General features: G+C 47.5%; 1 protein-coding gene across 1 annotated transcript; it reads right to left on the bottom strand.

Annotated features, from left to right (window-relative positions):
- Positions 1 to 178: 178 nt before the first annotated feature.
- LOC124292477 (reticulon-4-interacting protein 1 homolog, mitochondrial-like) lies at positions 179 to 20,401 on the bottom strand. Its single transcript, XM_046729564.1, is given in 11 exon segments — positions 179 to 532; positions 1,445 to 1,537; positions 2,712 to 2,895; positions 3,298 to 3,434; positions 15,567 to 15,608; positions 15,610 to 15,615; positions 16,320 to 16,463; positions 18,494 to 18,562; positions 19,078 to 19,229; positions 19,662 to 19,969; positions 20,322 to 20,401. Coding segments are annotated over 10 exon segments (1,152 nt in total). The 5' UTR covers positions 19,879 to 19,969; positions 20,322 to 20,401; the 3' UTR covers positions 179 to 424.
- Positions 20,402 to 20,509: the final 108 nt, after the last annotated feature.

The raw sequence follows: 20,509 nt of genomic DNA, 5'->3' as shown, positions 1-20,509 counted from the left end.
CACCACAATAAGTGGTGCAGATTTACCCCCCTTTATTGTACCAGGATCTATCAATCCTAGATTTACCATCACGATCCTTTGTGAACATTCTCACCTTTCTAACTGCAATACTGTTCTGTAAATATAGCTAACTCAATCACTCACTACCATGAGACACAACATCCAATAATAACCAGTCTTTAGTCAGCACTTTACTTCATGTTAAATCTATCATGCCATCACAAAATAGATAAAGTATATATGCCTCACAACTTATTATTTTTTAACATAATTCCAAATTATGGGTAACTAATTGAATCAATAGTTCCATTGTATTCACTAGTTGTAAATTTAATTAAAGTTTCAACATGCAGAAAACAAAACTTCTTTAGGTTTTGATCACAATGCTTTTGGGTTTCAAGGGAGATCACTCTCATAGTGGTGTTCAGATAACCTTAATCACAGTTTTTCCTCTAGAGTGACCAGCAGCTAGCTTGTCAAAAGCATTTGGAACTTCTTCAAACTGAAACACCTTTTCTACCACAGGCTTGATCTGCAACAAAACAAACATTCAGTGATGCTCAAATATTATAGGGGGCAGTGGGGTAGCCTTATGGCTAAAGTGTCCCTTCATCAGGCTGAAGATCTGAGTTCGATTCCCCACATGGGTACAATGTTTGAAGCCCATTTCTGGTGTCCCTAGCTGTGATAATCACATCGATGGAATATTGTTAAAACTGGCGTAAAACCATACTCACTCACTCACTCAAAATATTATATCATAACAGTTTAAAATTTGTGTTTTTGCCTACCATTAGCAATATTCCAATAATATCATGGTTGAAGACACTAGGCATGTTTGAGAATGAACCTGGGGCTTTGACAACGTGCGATGTTGGCACTGAATTTATTAAATGTTTCTCGGCCCTTTCTTCAAACATCATCAGAAAGCATGTATCCCAAACTCATTTGTTAAAATACAATGTGTTCTAATTATCAGAAATGTTTAACTGTACAAAAATAAGTGTTTTAACTTAACTCTTTACATTTTGTCATATACTGACTAAAATCTTCCATGCAAACCATCCTGCCATGTAAACCTAACTGTCTATTTGTACAAGAGTAATAATGTATATGTTGCCATTATAAGTGGCTCAGTTACGAAATTGTAAATATGCTGTATGATCAGTGTCCGTGGATTAACTGTATATCAAGTCAATGTGTCTGTTAAAAATGTGTCATTGATAACTGTCTCATTATAAAAGTGTCCCATTTATAACCATATCTCAGCTACAACAGTATTTCAACATTTATCATTAGGACATTGTTACACCTATGAATACCCCAAATGCATGCATAGTCCTGACATTTCCAGAATTGTTATCAGAGCCAGTATGGAATTCAAACCCCAATACACATAAACAGGCTACACAGAACACGACAGAGAATGACCAGGTCAACCTACATCAGAGTTGTCCACCATCTTGGCCACTTTTTTTAGAGCACGACCATTGGGTACAAACACAGCCCAGCGATAGCTTCGGAGATGTTTGATGCCCTGTAAGGGAAATACACATGTAATATTGAAATAGTTCCTCCAGCCAGCCAGTAAAACACATGTAATATTGAAATAGTTCCTCCAGCCAGTAAAACACATGTAATATTGAAATAGTTCCTCCAGCCAGCCATGTAAAACCTCCACAGTAAAACACATGTAATATTGAAATAGTTCCTCCAGCCAGTAAAACACATGTAATATTGAAATAGTTCCTCCAGCCAGTAAAACACATGTAATATTGAAATAGCTCCTCCAGCCAGTAAAACACATGTAATATTGTAATAGTTCCTCCAGCCAGTAAAACACATGTAATATTGAAATAGTTCCTCCAGCCAGTAAAACACATGTAATATTGAAATAGTTCCTCCAGCCAGTAAAACACATGTAATATTGAAATAGTTCCTCCAGCCAGTAAAACACACAAATGTAGCCATATTGAAATAGTTCCTCCAGCCAGTAAAACACATGTAATATTGAAATAGTTCCTCCAGCCAGTAAAACACATGTAATATTGAAATAGCTTCCTCCAGCCAGTAAAACACATGTAATATTGAAATAGTTCCTCCAGCCAGTAAAACACATGTAATATTGAAATAGTTCCTCCAGCCAGTAAAACACATGTAATATTGTAATAGCTCCTCCAGCCAGTAAAACACATGTAATATTGAAATAGTTCCTCCAGCCAGTAAAACACATGTAATATTGAAATAGTTCCTCCAGCCAGTAAAACACATGTAATATTGAAATAGTTCCTCCAGCCAGTAAAACACATGTAATATTGAAATAGTTCCTCCAGCCAGTAAAACACATGTATTTTTTAACATATGTGTATATTTGGGATTACACTTTCTTAGTAAAGTACAGATTCTAGTACTTTTGTTGGGTTGAGTCCATCTTGGATTGTTGAAGAGTCCCATCCGTGGTGGCTGAAGATGCGGTGGCTGAGCGGTTAAGACAGCTGACTTTGTGTGCTGGCGATAAGGTGTCTGACTCTGAAGGTGTGGGTTCGAATCCCGGATGGGACTCAACCAAACAAAAGTACTAGAATCTGTACTTTACTAAGAAAGTGTAATCCCAAATATAAACATATGTTACATTTGACCACTTTCTAAATGGCATTGTGTAATCATGTATTTTTAAATAGACATACTTTAGCTGTCTGTATTAAACATACCCCGGCCACATCCTTGAGGAGATCAACTGCAGTCTTGACAGAGCCTTTAACCAAACCATATGAATCTGCATTTCTCAGTAACGGCGTCACTATGGAGACGTATTTGGCATTTCTATATTTGGTCAACAGATCGAAGGAGAAGTTTGGTGTCTCCCCTCCAAGAGTGTCCAACACTAAGTCGAATCTGAAACACAAACAAAGGTAACTCTTGTATTGATTGAGAGAAGACAATTTTTCCAACAAACAGGTCATCGTAGCATACTAAAATGCAATGTCATAAAAGCTACGAGTCGCATGTTCACATGTATCGTAGGCACTTTGATGGGGTATGGGTTTATCAGGGAATAGTGATGCTGCCTGGCCGTTGCACTATCATGTAACTGCATACTTAGCTGACAAATAAAGTGTTGTGGACCCACTGATGGACTTCTGTGTTTGAAGAGACAGATATCCCACAAACCTATAACCAGCCCGGGGATACATGATCTACAGGTGCCAAGCACATTGAGTATTAATTTCAATAATGTATGAATACAAATTCTAATCTGGATCTTTAAAGAGGTTGAAAAATGCAAACGAGATCTACTTGTCAAGTTTCTGCAGTTCTGCTTCTACATCCTGTGTCTTGTAGTCGATGACAGTATTGGCTCCCAGACTTGTAACAAACTCGACAGCATCCGTACTGCACGTCGTCGTAACGTCCGCTCCCCACGCACTCAGTAACTGTACACATGAATGTCACATTACACTAAACTGACATACAATCACACTGGATAATTAATTTTGATCACACTTAAATATATCAATTATATCAGTTCATAACTACGGTGATTTGGCCCTGAACTATTATAGTTAAAGTACGAGGACGCTTGCGTCCAAGTGCTTAACGTTATAATAGTTCATCGCGAAAGTGTGCTTTATTACACTATACATGGTGGTAGAGCGAACTGTAGTTCTTTTCTAAGATGCCAAATTTAATACTTTCTAAGGATTATTACGATTAATTTTAGGCAGAAAACAAACGATGGTGTCGGTGACCTAAATTAAGAATCCTCGTACAGGGCTAATTGGCACGCTGTTCTATTGATGTGTCTGCCCCCCTACGTTAAGACAAACGTTACCAGAAAAAAACAAATGACAACAGTTTGATGACGGTTTACGTTCGGATTAAATATCTTCTCTGAATTATTTTAATTACATCTGTCATTAACGTAAACCATATGGGGCAATATGAATGTTGCATTTCTACTACCAATGTAAGTTTAGATCAGTACATCCAGATGAAGCTGTGTAGTCAAGTGACATTCCATGATTGCATTGTGGGAATGTAAACATTGCGAACATTACCGTGTTGCTGAAAACTTGTGAGTCGAATTGACACATTTTAACCGTCGTAAAACATAAATGTAATGTTTCCACCAGTGATGTTAGCTGCGTGGAGCAAGTGCAAACCAAGAAACGGGATGCAACGGAGTAGTTTACTGTAGGAGGCCGTACGAGGCGATGACAACTGACATGCATCATGATGTCGCTTACATTGTGACGTAATGTAAAATGGTTCGATTATGAGGGGGCACACTAGAATGGGGCAGTGACGGGATAACGTCATTAAATTGTTACATCATCAAAAAACTATACCTTTATTGCCTGATAATGTATGGTTTTTTTTATTGTTCTAACCGCTAGGCATCTTAGAATGCTGCTTACAATAGTCCAGACTATTGTCGGTATAATACTGGTAGCCCACCGAGATTCCATGCCACTGTGGATACCCTACATAGGGTATACTGACTCCATGCCAAAGAGTCCCTGTCCTTTAAAACTTAACCAAACCTGAAGAGGTTTTCAATTCTTCGAAGAGAGTCGTCCTTGGGGTACATATTATGCATTTTCCACGCTGAAAATGTCCTGTGACAGTTGTATCAATGTTTTTGAATAAAAAGATTGTACAATAAATAAACTTTTTTATTTATTATACGTCCCCCACCTCGTGGAGGTACCTCCCGTTACGCATGTGCACCAACTGGGTAATCACCTAGGCCCGTATCATCATTCCTTCTGCTGAATAAATCCAGTGAACAGAATTGCGGGGAGGGGAGGCCCTACCCAAGGGCGACTCTCTTCGAAGAATTGAAAACCTCTTCAGGTTTGGTTAATTCTTCTTCATAGAGATCGTCCTTGGGGTACATATTATGCATAAACACAGACTCCCAAAGACCGGAGGCCAGGGAGGAGGGAATTCTGTCCAAGCACATACAAATAGCTATCGTCAATTGAATAATGTAACAGACGCCATAACACTCACCTGTCACATGTCCCAGTTTTCGCTTCCGCGAGAGGCATTGTGGGAGGAGAACTGACAGGGAGGATTGCACTCAAAGACGACCTCAGAGGTTCGCATAGTAATTCGCACATGGTGCGAAATGTAAACAAAGCCCCACCCACCTTGTGTCAATTAGTGAGCCCGTGAGGGGAATGTCAAAACGCTCACAACCGACCTAAATACTCCGTAGAGGATCGAAATGAGGTTATTTAGCTCCCAGAAGCGGACATGTCAATAAAACTCAGTATTGACCAGCAGCGTCAACAAAAACCAATGAACCAAGACTCACTCGGTCAGGGTGGCAGGACACTGTCCACTGGAGAGAACAGAACGGCCAAAGCTCGCACGATTACGGGAATGTGTATCGAGCTGATAATGCCGAATAAACGTGCTAGGCCGGCTCCAAATAGCGGCAGAGCAGATCTCTTCAATGGGGAGTGCCGATGCAAAAGCTTTTGATGCGGCTACTGCCCTGACCGAGTGAGCCTTCAACCCCTCAGGGGGAGGCTTGCCCTTAGCCTGATAAGCGGCACAAATACACGAAACTAGCCAGCGAGACAAAGTCTGCTTGCTGCGCCCGCACACCAGCCTTCCCGCCACTGTAACAACAGAACAGCTGGGTACCCGTCACGGATTCCCTGCGTTAGCTTTGATATAGACCTTGAGTGTCTTCACGGACATCCAACGGGTGAGTGCTCGTTGCAGAGGTCCCCGATGTGGAAGGCTGGGTAAGAGTGGGAAGTTCGATAGGAGCTGTCACATGGAAAGCGTGATCGACCTTCGTGCGGTGCATGTATCCGGAGGCTTAATACTGACACGATCAGTGTGAAGCACAGTCAGCGCCCGGTTCGGACGACATAGCATGTAAATCGCCAACCCTAAGCCCAGATGTTACCGCCACCAGAAAAACAGCCTTCCAAGTTAACAACTGAATGGAAATAGCTGATAGGTGTGAGAAAGTGGGACTGGACAGCCAATCGAGCACAATTGACAAATCCCAAGGTGGACTGGTTAAGCCTGACAGCAGGTCGAACCCGATCAGCGCCAGCTAAAAGCTGTCACGAGAGGGTGCTGCCCCAGAAGAGCACCATCGACAGGGGTGTGAAAAGTGGAAATAGCGGTGGAGTAGCCACGAATGGTCGAAGCCACCAGGCCTTCTTCCAAACGGGCTTGCAAAACTCCAATACTGGACTAAATCCGCAGAAAAGGGATCTGCAATCCCCTATCTGAACACCAGCAGCGCCATAGCGGGACCACCTATCCTCATACTGAGCGTTTGTCGAATCCCTACCGAAGCCAGAATTGTGTCTGCAACTGCTGCAGGAATTCCGCGTGCCTCGAGGCTAGACCTGACAGAGGCCAAGCCACCCACTGAATCCTTGGATTGGGGTGGGGAAGCTCCGTTCTGAGTGAGAATGTCCGTCGTAAAGGTAATAGAACAGGAGGCTGAGCCAGAAACCTGAGAATTACGGAAACCAGCTCTGTGACAGCCAAAGCGGTGCCAGTAGCACAAGCAGCCGAGCTGGCTGGGTGGACAGCTGTGAAAGGACACGGGGAATGAGTGGTAACGGTGGGAACGCATGAAAGCACTTTGCCCGTCCCAATCCAGCAGGAAGGCGTCGGCAGTAGCCGCCCTCAGGTCCGGGTATTCGAGAGCAGAACACGGGTGTCTGATTCGTCCCGCCGGACGCAAACAGATCCACCTGGAGCGACCCGTACAACTGGGAGATAACTCTGAATATCTGCCTGTCGAGCATCCACTACGTGCGGGGGCCAGGATCCGGCGAGAGCGCCTGCTCGCCCGTTCTCCAGCCCGGAGATAAACAGGGAGTACCTGACAATGCGACTGGTCGCACCAGAGGAGAAAGTCCCATGTCTCCCGGGAGGAGCCGGGACACCGTGCCGCCTTGCTTCAGGATGTACGACATGGCCGCCTGGTTGTCCAACTGAAGACGAACCACCTGGCCCTGGACATGCTCTCGAAGCGCTTCGAAAACCAACCGCGACAGCTCTCAGTTCCAACACGTTGATGTGAAGGTGGGCTTCGCTTCGGACCAGAGTCCGGACACCGACAGACTGCCCAGAACACCCCCAGCCCGTGAGGGACGCATCGGTCTGAACTGTAAGAGCTGGCGTCCGATTTCCAAGGGATCCCCTGGTGAGATTCCCCGACATTGGTCCACCACTGAAGGTGAGGGTGTCAACCACCCGGGGACTGTGAGACTCGCTCCAGGTCCTCCTCGAGTGAGCCCACAGACTCGCCAAAGCTTGCTGTAGAGGGCATCCTCAACCGCCACCGCCACACTACAGAGATCGTCGCCGCCGCCATATGGCCCAGTAGACGGAGCCAAGTCCGTGCTGGTGCCTGGGGCTGGGAAAGGAACGAAGACACCATCTCCCCGCACTCTGGTGACCCGGTCGGGCTTACAAGGAAACGAGATCCTTGTGTGTTTGGAACCTCACCCCGAGAAAAACCAAGTCCTGGGTGGGTACCAGGTCGGATTTCTTGAGGTTGATGATCCACCCCAGTCGAACTAGAATGTCTATCACCGTGTGAGTAGCATCTAGGCTCGCTGGCTGTGTTAGTGCGCCGAGCAACCAGTCGTCGAGGTAAGGGTAACAACGCCTTCCTTGCGAGCGGCGGCGGTAGCCGGACTAACATGAGCTTGGTGAACACCCTTGGGGCAGTCGATATGCCGAAGGGGAGCACCGTGAATTGGTAACACATCCCGTCGTGAAGAGAACCGGAAGGTACTGCTTGAACGATGGATGTATGGGCACATGCAGATCACGCATCCTGAGGGTCGATTGGCGTGAGCCAATCGCCCGGGCTGAACAGAGGAGATCACCGGCGCAGTGTCTCCATCTTGAAGGATGGAACTTTCGAAGCATGCGATTCAACCCCTTGAGGTTGAGAATGGGGCGGAACCGCCGTCTTTCTTCTTAGGACGAGGAAGCACGTGGAGTAAACTCCGCCTGTTCCTCGCCCAGTGGTATCGCGCCGATTCGCGGACTTGTCCAGCAAAGCCTGAACTTCGTCGCGCAATATGTCCGCTTACCTGACATGGCGGCGCACGGAGTGCAGCGTATGCCGGTGAAGTCGGGCGGACCTCGCTTCCACCATGGTAAATGGCCGACACTGACGGTGGCCAGCACCCAAGTGTTGTTTGTAGCCTTCTCCCACCGGCAGGAATAGAGAGGCGGACTCCCCACTGGGACGTTGGGTAAGAGCGTTCGTGGGTCCCGAGTAGCGGAGCTGACTGGGAATGACACACGGCTGGGTCTACAGCCTGATGGGTTAACGGAGGTCGGGGCAGACCTCCCGCTCACGCGCCAAAATGCTGGCTGGGAGCTAGTTGAAGAGGACTGCTCTTTGCCCTTACCCTTGGCGGACCCGTTCCTCCGCCACCAAGCGGCGGCCAGCCAGCGGACTCGGGTGTAGGCTGCACCCAGCGGAGGAAGGTTGAACGGGAGGCCGGGGCGAACCTCGCTGGTGCTCCAACAAGGCCTTAGAGTCCTTGAAGGAGGTAGCTGCAGCGGCAGCCTCCATATGACCTGCTGGGCCCCAGGAAACAACGTCGCTCCCAGACGGTAGGGAAGGGCCAGCAAAGTCTGCTGTGTAGCTGCCGAGTACCTAGACGTCGACAGCCACAGCTTGTGCATCCCCATGACTGCGCACATCACCGTCGACGCAACTGACCGCAAGGAGTCGCGCGCGAGGTAGGCCTCATGGACCACGACCCGCACCTGCTGCATGGCGTTCCGGTAGACCTCCTCGTTGGTCCGGGTACGCGCATGCATGGCAAGCGATGAGGGCAAATGGTGGTGTTAACCGGTAGACCTCCTCGTAGGTCCGGTACGCATGCCGAAAACGCTGAAAATGTCCTGTGACAGTTGTATCAATGTTTTTGAATAAAAAGATTGTACAATAAATAAACTTTTTTATTTATTATACGTCCCCCACCTCGTGGAGGTACCTCCCGTTACGCATGTGCACCAACTGGGTAATCACCTAGGCCCGTATCATCATTCCTTCTGCTGAATAAATCAGTGAACAGAATTGCGGGGAGGCGGGAGGCCCTACCCCAAGGACGACTCTCTTCGAAGAATTGAAAACCTCTTCAGGTTTGGTTAATTCTTCTTCATAGAGATCGTCCTTGGGGTACATATTATGCATAAACACAGACTCCCAAAGACCGGAGGCCAGGGAGGAGGGAATTCTGTCCAAGCACATACAAATAGCTATCGTCAATTGAATAATGTAACAGATGCCATAACACTCACCTGTCACATGTCCCAGTTTTCGTTTCCGCGAGAGGCATTGTGGGAGGAGAACTGACAGGGAGGATTGCACTCAAAGACGACCTCAGAGGTTCGCATAGTAATTCGCACATGGTGCGAAATGTAAACAAAGCCCCACCCACCTTGTGTCAATTAGTGAGCCCGTAGGGGGGAATGTCAAAACGCTCACAACCGACCTAAATACTCCGTAGAGGATCGAAATGAGGTTATTTAGCTCCCAGAAGCGGACATGTCAATAAAACTCAGTATTGACCAGCAGCGTCAACAAAAACCAATGAACCAAGACTCACTCGGTCAGGGTGGCAGGACACTGTCCACTGGAGAGAACAGAACGGCCAAAGCTCGCACGATTATGGGAATGTGTATCGAGCTGATAATGCCGAATAAACGTGCTAGGCCGGCTCCAAATAGCGGCAGAGCAGATCTCTTCAATGGGGAGTGCCGATGCAAAAGCTTTTGATGCGGCTACTGCCCTGACCGAGTGAGCCTTCAACCCCTCAGGGGGAGGCTTGCCCTTAGCCTGATAAGCGGCACAAATACACGAAACTAGCCAGCGAGACAAAGTCTGCTTGCTCGCCGGCACACCAGCCTTCCCGCCACCGTAACAACAGAACAGCTGGGTACCCGTACGGATTCCCTGCGTTCGCTTTGATATAGACCTTGAGTGTCTTCTACGGACATCCAACGGGTGAGTGCTCGTTGCAGAGGTCCCCGATGTGGAAGGCTGGGTAAGAGTGGGAAGTTCGATAGGAGCTGTCACATGGAAAGTGATCGACCTTCGGTGATGCGTATCCGGAGGCGAATACTGACGATCAGTGTGAAGCACAGTCAGCGCCGGGTCGGACGACATAGCATGTAAATCGCCAACCCTACGCCCAGATGTTACTGCCACCAGAAAAACAGCCTTCCAAGTTAACAACTGAATGGAAATAGCTGATAGGTGTGAGAAAGTGGGACTGGACAGCCAATCGAGCACAATTGACAAATCCCAAGGTGGACTGGTTCGCCTGACAGCAGGTCGAACCCGATCCGCGCCAGCTAAAAAGCGCTGTACGAGAGGGTGCTGCCCCAGAAGAGCACCATCGACAGGGGTGTGAAAAGTGGAAATAGCGGTGGAGTAGCCACGAATGGTCGAAGCCACCAGGCCTTCTTCCAAACGGGCTTGCAAAAACTCCAATACTCGGACTAAATCCGCAGAAAAGGGATCTGCAATCCCCTATCTGAACACCAGCGCGCGCATAGCGGGACCACCTATCCTCATACTGAGCGTTTGTCCGAATCCGCCTCGAAGCCAGAATTGTGTCTGCAACTGCTGCAGAATTCAGCGTGCCTCGAGGCTAGACCTGACAGAGGCCAAGCCACCCACTGAATCCTTGGATTGGGGTGGGGAAGCTCCGTTCTGAGTGAGAATGTCCGGTCGTAAAGGTAATAGAACAGGAGGCTGAGCCAGAAACCTGAGAATTACCGGAAACCAGCTCTGTGACAGCCAAAGCGGTGCCAGTAGCACAAGCAGCCGAGCTGGCTGGGTGGACAGCTGTGAAAGGACACGAGGAATGAGTGGTAACGGTGGGATTGCCCAGAGCACTTTGCCCGTCCAATCCAGCAGGAAGGCGTCGGCAGCCAACGCCCTCAGGTCCGGTATTCGAGAGCAGAACACGGGTGTCTGATTCGTCCCGCCGGACGCAAACAGATCCACCTGGAACGACCCGTACAACTGGGAGATAACTCTGAATATCTGCCTGTCGAGCATCCACTCGTGCGGGGCCAGGATCCGGCGAGAGAGAGCGTCTGCTCGCACGTTCTCCAGCCCCGGGAGATAAACAGGGAGTACCTGACAATCGCACTGGTCGCACCAGAGGAGAAAGTCCCATGTCTCCCGGGCCTTTCGGGACACCGTGCCGCCTTGCTTCAGGATGTGCGACATGGCCGTCTGGTTGTCCAACTGAAGACGAACCACCTGGCCCTGGACATGCTCGGAAGCGCCTTCGAAAACCAACCGCGCACAGCTCTCAGTTCCAACACGTTGATGTGAAGGTGGGCCGACTTCCCGACCAGAGTCCGGACACCGACAGACTGCCCAGAACACCCCAGCCCGTGAGGGCGCGCCGGTCTGAACTGTAAGAGCTGGCGTCGGGATTTCCAAGGGATCCCCTGGTGAGATTCCCGACATTGGTCCACCACTGAAGGTGAGGTGTCAACCACCGGGGACTGTGAGACTCGCTCCAGGTCCTCCGAGTGAGCCCACAGACTTCGCCAAAGCTTGCTGTAGAGAGCGCATCATCAACAACCGCCACACTACAGAGATAAATGCGCCGCCATATGGCCCAGTAGGCGGAGCCAAGTCCGTGCTGGTGCCTGGGGCTGGGAAAGAGCGAAGACACCATCTCCCGTACTCTGGTGACCCGGTCGGGCGACAAGGAAACGAGATCCTTGTGTGTTTGGAACCTCACCCCGAGAAAAACCAAGTCCTGGGTGGGTACCAGGTCGGATTTCTTGAGGTTGATGATCCACCCCAGTCGAACTAGAATGTCTATCACCGTGTGAGTAGCATCTAGGCTCGCTGGCTGTGTTAGTGCGCCGAGCAACCAGTCGTCGAGGTAAGGGTAACAACGCCTTCCTTGCGAGCGAGCGAGGGTAGCCGGGACTAACATGAGCTTGGTGAACACCCTTGGGGCAGTCGATATGCCGAAGGGGAGCACCGTGAATTGGTAACACATCCCGTCGTAAGAGAACCGAAGGTACTGCTTGAGCGATGGATGTATGGGCACATCTGAGATCACGCATCCTTGAGGTCGATTGGCGTGAGCCAATCGCCGGGCTGAACAGAGGAGATCACCGGCGCAGTGTCTCCATCTTGAAGGATGGAACTTGAGCATCGCGATTCAACCCTTGAGGTTGAGAATGGGGCGGAACCGCCGTCTTTCTTCGGGACGAGGAAGTACGTGGAGTAAACTCCCGCCTGTTCCTCGCCCAGTGGTATGCGCTCGATTGCGGACTTGTCCAGCAAAGCCTGAACTTCGTCGCGCAATATGTCCGCCCTTGCCTGACATGACGGCACCGGAGTGCAGCGTATGCCGGTGAAGTCGGGCGGACCTCGCTTCCACCATGGTAAATGGCCGACACTGACGGTGGCCAGCACCCAAGTGTTGTTTGTAGCCTTCTCCCACTCCGGCAGGAATAGAGAGAGGCGGACTCCCACTGGGACGTTGGGTAAGAGCGCGTTCGTGGTCCCGAATAGCGGAGCTGACTGGGAATGACACACGGCTGGGTCTACAGCCTGATGGGTTAACGGGAGGTCGGGGCAGACCTCCCGCGCCCGCGAAAAGGCTGGGAGCTAGTTGAAGAGGACTGCTCTTTGCCCTTACCCTTGGCGGACCGGTTCCTCCGCCTACCGAGCGGCCGAAGCCAGCCAGCGGACTCGGGTGTAGGCTGCACCCCGGCGGAGGAAGGTTGAACGGGAGCCCGGGGGCGAGAACCCCGCGGGTGCTCCAACAAGGCCTTAGAGTCCTTGAAGGAGGTAGCTGCAGCGGCAGCCTCCCATATGACCTGCTGGGCCCCAGGAAACAACGTCGCTCCCAGACGGTAGGGAAGGGCCAGCAAAGTCTGCTGTGTAGCTGCCGAGTACCTAGACGTCGACAGCCACAGCTTGTGCATCCCCATGACTGCGCACATCACCGTCGACGCAGCTGACCGCAAGGAGTCGCTCGCGAGGTAGGCCTCATGGACCACGACCCGCACCTGCTGCATGGCATTCCGGTAGACCTCCTCGTTGGTCGATGCGCATGCCGCGCGAAGCCAGCGAGCATGGCAAATGGTGGTGTTAACCGGTAGACCTCCTGCGTAGGTCCGATGCGCATGCCGCAGGGGCCTCGCCAGGGCAAACGGTGTTAACCGCCCTTGCTGAGCAGCCGGAGCTGCTCCGGAGGAAGCCGAGCCTCCCCCTAAGGCGACCGAAGTAAACACGCACTCATCCACCACTGGAACAGCGAACAGGGAATCCTCCCCCAGCTGGTACCTCCGGACAAGCTCAGGCAAGTCGAACCGGAGGTGAGACCCAGACAGGAGGGGATCAACCACGTCCTGGACCAACGATGGTAGAATACGGAGCAGCATCTGCGTAGGCTGCTGAGGGGCAAACGCCTCGCCTGGCAGGCGGAACTCAGACGAGTCTGTGCGGCTGGCAGGCACCGCGGCCTGGGGTAGGAACTCGGCAATGCGTTGCCAGACCTCCCGCAAAGCCGCGGCCAGCGGAAAGCGGAAGGCACCCTCCTGCTCCTCTACCTCCCCAGTATCCATGGACTCGGCGACTGAGCCCGAGTCCGAGGCTGGGTCTCCTCGCGAAGAGGACCCGAACCCCGACCCGGTTGGCGGCCTAGCACCAGGCATAGAAGAGAGGGAGGAGCAGACAGAGCGCCCTGCGTCGGCACCTGCCATCTCGCACGGACCCCGGTCCCGAGACGCTGGAGGCAGACCAAGCAGAACTGGTGCCTCCGCTCTCATGGGAGCGCGGGGACGGCGCGAGACGGAACCCCAGGAATCCTCAACGGACCCTGCGCCAACTCCGAGAGGGGGACTGGGAGCGAAGCCTCCCCCTCCGGGGCAGCCGAGGCGTCCGGACCCGAAGCCAGAGGCATCGGATCTACAGACGCCTCAAGGCCAAGGGATCGAGCCGGGCTCGGCGATCCCACCCCCAGACTCTCCGCCCCACGCTCAGAGTGGGCGAGGAACTCCTGCCGGAGCCCTCCAACCGACTCATGAACGAGGGACCTCATCCGAGTCCGCGTGCTGCTGGAACATCTGCGCATGCTAACGACATGTCAAAACCGCTACTAGGAGCGTGAGAAGGCGACTGGCTGCGTGACTTTTTGCCTTGCCTACGAGGCTTTTTGGCTTTGGACGGCGGGACCTGGGTCAGTTCCCCTCCCGCCTCCCGCATCTCTCTATAAAAGAGAAAATCAGCCGCCCTTCTCTTCTGGGCCCGGGGGGAAAACCCGATACATATCTCACATGTTTCTGAGATATGGTCCGTTTTTTCCAGACACACAATGCATTTGTCATGGCGGTCAGCCCTGGGAATGCTCTGCCCACAGACCGAACAGGAGGAAAACGCCTGAAAGCAAACACGCAAGCATGTAGCTAACAGCGGACCAGCAGCTAATAGACACGTATAAAACATTGAAAAATACGTGAAGGCTACCACGGGAAGAAATAGTTGGTTCAATATGCAATATTACAACCATGTGGCACGCTAAACTTCCCACCATGGCAGAGCAACATGTGCGTAAACCACGGGAAAGTTAGCGTAAAATAATACAAAGTCACAATTATGAAACAACCGACCGCAAAGCTTTACTGCTCCTTAGCAAGGACAAGATAAAGACCATACATACAGGTGGTGTCTCAGACATAATTCTCTTGAGTTCCGAAGAGTATAGCGCTGCTCTACACATACGTCCTCACACGTTAGTGACAGCAGAAGGAATGATGATACGGGCCTAGGTGATTACCCAGTTGGTGCGCATGCGTAACGGGAGGTAACTCCACGAGGTGGGGGGCCGTATAATAAATAAAAAAGTTTATTTATTGTACAATCTTTTTATTCAAAAACATTGATACAACTGTCACAGGACATTTTCAGCTGGGAAAATGCATAATATGTACCCCAAGGATGATCTCTATGAAGAAGAATGACCACCCTGGAGGAAAACAAGCAGCCTTTTTACAAGATAAAAACAACCCCAACCTTCCATCTTCTTTGCAGATGCTTTATCTACTACACTGTGGAGTCGGTCAAACAGCAGTAGGACGCATACAACTCAAGGTTCAGTGAGATTTTGTTTCACTGATCTGAGTTTCAATCATATCACAGCATATCAGCTGGATGTGGGAGAAAAGTGGCAAGTGATCCAGATCCAAGATGGCTACCACTTTGGTGAAACACATATACAGGGGTTGGTGCAAACACCCATTGAGAGTTATAATAGGGACACAAGTTATCACAGCAAATTGTGGTAACCCACACAGCTTAGCCACTAATGCCAGGACACAGGTTTCAATGGCTTTTGGGATACAAATTGAGAAACAATTTAGTAAGAACACTAGCCAAACACCAATACCTGCTTATACAATGTTTATTCCTAATTCAGGATATTACCATCCCAAAACACATTTCTCTATAACTTCTATATTCGTCTCTTTCTTTATCATAAGACTGTGTGCAAGTGAATTACCTGTATAGAAAATGTGCCTATTCCCCCAGAACCAGCATGAACAAGGATCCTGAAAGTGAATATACTTACTGGGTAAAACTTAGTCGTGAAGTTGAAGCTCACAGAGAATCATTCTGAACTTGACACAGACATAACCAAACACCATTAAATTGAAGTGAACCCCTTGAGGAGCTCTTGAAAGAATGCTACATGGGGTAACTGTAAAATATGGAACATTATTTTTAAAAATCAACATTACCTTTGATGATTGAGATTGAATAAAATAATGATATTTCTTAATTCTCAGCAAAACAGACTACATAATAATATTACTTCTTTAAGACAATTTGTAATATAACTTAGTGAAAGAAGTCGGAACTCATAAAGGGTTTTACACTCACTGGAGTGAAAACAAGGTACATAGGTACTAATTTTCTTAGTATTCATATACTTTCATCGACTTTCACACAGTATTTGTCATGATGGCAGGTTTTTGGTAACATGGGGTCCTGGATTTCATGGAATGATGATAACATTGTCATTAGTTCTGTGCATGATGTTTCCTTAAGTGGCATTTAGAAGCTGGTCTGATGAAGAGGAACACTTTTTATGGACAGACAACTTCTTTGTTATCATCGTTTGCTTGATAACAGTGTTAGGATCTACATCCTTTCTCGCGAAAGCGCCCTTTCTGCATCTACTGCAACAAAGAAGTTGTCTGTCCATAAAAGTGTTCCTCTTTGCATGATGTGTGGCACACAGTTTACTACCAACCTCTTCCCTGCAGTGTTGCTTTCCTTGAGTTCCCTCTTTCCTCTTTGCCTTTCCTTGCACCTCAGTCGCGGTCCATGATGTCACAGCCACGTAGGGAATGGATGCTGCCTCTAGATGGTCCAGTGTCTTCGGCTTCTTTGATATCTGAACAATAACAGAAACGAACATCAAGTTCATAGGCATATGTAAAGTTCAGGAGCGATTTGTCAGTGTCAGGTACAGCAGAAAGAATCCTACAGATCTTCAGAAAGTTTTGATTGTTTTGTTTGTTGTTTAACTTTATTCCAGCTTTATGGCAGTGGTCTGTAAATTATTGAATCGACCAGACAAGCCAGTGATCAGCAGCATGAGCATCGATCTACACAATTGGGACACAAAGACATGTGTCAACCATTTAGCGAGTCTGACCAGCCGATCCCAGGCCCTCATGTCTTTGCGAAGATTAAAGATTTAAAAACAAAATTATTTTGAGATGCCCCCGACTTGAAATGCTACATAGTACAATACATTATGACAAGGCCAGACACTTTGGTGTATCCTACCCACCTGGTGGTCGAAGCAAGCCTTGTTAAGGAGACATTTCCAACTGATGCTTTCGTTTGACAAGCCATTGCTTACATTAAGCAGTCGATGAAAGGAAAATTCCCGCAAATTTATAAAGAATGTGCAGATTTGCAAGCACTGACCAATCAGGGGGCTTGCTTCGACCACACCCTGTTATGTGCAGACACATTGTCATCCATTTGTGTCAAGATTGTTTAGTTGAGGGTGAAAATCAGGTTTCAATCGACTTGTAGTAATAACAATGAAGAATTGGTAGGTGTCATGAGTGTTGATCGATAGGCCAATTATCCATGGTTATGTTAAGCAGGCGGGTAGGGTACACTGAAGTGTCCGGCCTTGTCATAATGTATTGTACTGTGAAGCATTTCGAGTCAGGGGTCATCTCAAATGTTTTATATCTTTTTAACATCTTTAATCGTCGCAAAAACACGAGGGCCTGTGCACCCGATCCCTTAGTTGTCTTTTACAAAAATCAGATGTGCAGCTCTGAATATTTCATTTAGTGGTACTGAAAATATTTAAGATTTAATGGCACATATTTTCCAGGATGGAGTGAGTGAGTTTAGTTTTACGCTGCACTCATCAACATTCCAGCTATATGGCGGCGGCGGTCTGTAAATAATTGAGTCTGGACCAGACAATCCAGTGATCAACAGCATGAGCATCAATCTGCGCAGTTGGGAATCGATGACATGTGTCAACCAAGTCAGCGAGCCTGACCACCCGATCCTGTTAGTCACCTCTTACAAGCATGGGTTGCTGAAGATCAATATTGGAACCCTGATCTACACAGGTTGATCTTGTATGGAGGTTTTGTCAGTTCAGAGAGGGTGAGTTGGTTTAATACCAGTTTGAACAGTATTCCAGTTAAATCACAGCCACTCAGCTAAATATGGGGGAAAAGGGAGTAAGTAAGTGAGTTGGGATTTACCCTACTTTTAGCAATATTCCAGCAATATCCCGGCAGGGACACCAGGAATGGGCTTCACCCATGTGGGGAATCGAACCAAGTCTTCAGTGTGATAATAATAATATAATAATAATAAATGGATATTTCTTATGCGCCATAGTCCATCCAGAGCATGCTCAAAGCGCTACATATAAAAAGAGTCACTAGAGTTCAAGAGGAAGATATGACAATTCGTCAAAATGACCATGAGAATATTTCGCAGTTATAGGTTGTAGACTTTTTTGAAGAGGAAGGTTTTGAGTCCTGATTTGAATGCTTCTAAGGATGAAGCATTTTTTATGGGAGTAGGAAGACTGTTCCATAGGGTTGGTGCTTCAAATTTGAATGACCTATGGCCAAAGTGTTTGAGACGAACTTGGGAAACTGAGAGAAGATGTTGATTCTGGGAGCGGAGTGAACACTTTAATGTGGGTCCCAGATGGTTACCTCTTTGGTGAAGCCCAACAGCACAACTATGGTGCAAACAAACCAAGAAACATAATCAGTGCAAACAATCATTTGAACCCACAATCAAAAGTTTGGGGACACAATTCTGTACAAATTTGCAGTGCCTTGGATAAACGTGCCATCTGCAGCCCTATCACATAGAGATATTGTATCAGAAGATATATCTGATCCTAATTACATCAAGTGTAACTACCTCCTTCTGTGATGTGACCAGGAGCTCTGCATGGGTCCCCTGTCTGTGAGCTCCCACTGCTCCCCACACCTGCAGCAGAAACATACATATAGCTGGGGGTCACTTCAGTCTTAGAAATATAAGGCCTTTCCTTTCTATTGAAGCATACTCATTACAGTAAATCAACAAATTAAATTCCTTATTTTTTTAATTTTTAAATTCCTAAAGTATTCGTTCTATATAGATAATGAAGGCTGCTTCCTAAATAAAGCTGGTAGTTCACAATGTGTTTTGAAAACAGGTTGCAAAAACAATTACTGCTTCTGTCCATGTTTAGTTAACCCATGGCTGTACTGGCCCATGAAGTAAGTCCATGGACAACAGACATGGTTGGTCTGATCAAACAACTGGAAAATCTCTCTATTCTATTCAACATTCAAAATAAACTCTCCTATGATTTTGAGATTGAAAATTCAGAAATGAAAAAAATGACTCTTTATCATTGTAAGATATTACTTGCTTATAAAAGAAAACGATATGGACTGGTGCTTTTGTCCTAAGTTTGGAAAGTAATCATTACTCAAAAAGATAAAAAGGTATCCCACCTGATCTCCAGGTTTGAAGTCAGTGACACGTTTCCCTGTCTCCAACACCACCCCAGAGAAGTCTCTGCCCAGGGTTAGCGGGAACTCATTCCCTGACTTGGGCTTCCCTAGCAGTTTCCTCATAGAATTCAGCATCACCTCACCATAACCTCCTACAACACACATTGTTCATGAGACTAGAGACTTGTTTATTTCTCAAGTACCTCGTCTCACTCAGCTTCACCTCACCATAACCTCCTACAACACACATTGTTCATGAGACTAGAGACTTGTTTATTTCTCAAGTACCTCGTCTCAATCAGCATCACCTCACCATAACCTCCTACAACACACATTGTTCATGAGACTAGAGACTTGTATATTTCTCAAGTACCTCGTCTCACTCAGCATCACCCCATCATAACCTCCTACAACACACATTGTTCATGAGACTACAAAATGGGCAATGAATGGAACTACCAACATTGCAGTTCCACAATCTGGGTAGAACAGGCACGTTTATGACGACATTTACTGTTTACAAATATAAACATAAATTTGAACTTAATTCATAGACACTAGGAATATGTATTGGAATGCTCTACCTCTCATATGAACATCAATAGGGTTAACACTGGCAGCATGAACTTCAATGAGTAGTTCTTCTGGGCTGTGAATAGTGGGCACCTTGGCTGTGCGAGAGAGGGTGAACTCTTCATTTCCTCCATACTGGTGAATCTGCCATGCTGACATACTGGACCTTGTGCTCTTGTGGACATTTTGAATGTGTTGATTTGAGATTTGGGATCTCAATTTTGTCATGTGCAACATACGTACACTTTCAGCACATTTACGACAAAATAATCCACTCATTGACTGCATCCTGTGTGTTTGTTCTGTCTGGCTTCTTCACCTATGAATTGAAACACATGTCACCTGACATGGCTGACGACATATAAGCTTCTTATTGCATATGGGATTAATCTAATTATTTATTTCATGGGTAGATCTTTCCAAAATTAGTAAAACAACATACCCCTGCATAAAATACTGAAGAACTGATGGAAATGAACTTCGATAATTATTTTTTATGCCTATGATTAAGCCATTAAAGGGGTGTAACTTGAGGCCAGTGGAGACAGCGGTATCTCATCTTACCCGGGGGAAAAGATGTTAGTTTTCAGTTCTACATGTGACAATATGATACATGTGAAGCAAGCAACAACACAAATCAAACCCTGAGAGAAGATAGAAATGACACTCACAAATAAATGAAGGGTTATGAGGAAGGTCGAGCAACCTCACCAACGTTATCAGACCTGACTGATTATGTTTTTAGTTATCTGCCCTTGATTGAGGAACTTTAACCGGACCAAAACGAACTCACCCAATAAGGGTTTTTATAAAATTCTTTCTCTCTATCGTAATATTATTTGAATAATAAACTTGATAT

The sequence above is a fragment of the Haliotis rubra genome, unplaced genomic scaffold (assembly GCF_003918875.1).
Source record: "Haliotis rubra isolate DU_JTF1 unplaced genomic scaffold, ASM391887v1 Scf519, whole genome shotgun sequence".
NCBI lineage: Eukaryota > Metazoa > Mollusca > Gastropoda > Lepetellida > Haliotidae > Haliotis > Haliotis rubra.
This window is presented reverse-complemented; position numbering and strand designations above follow the sequence as displayed.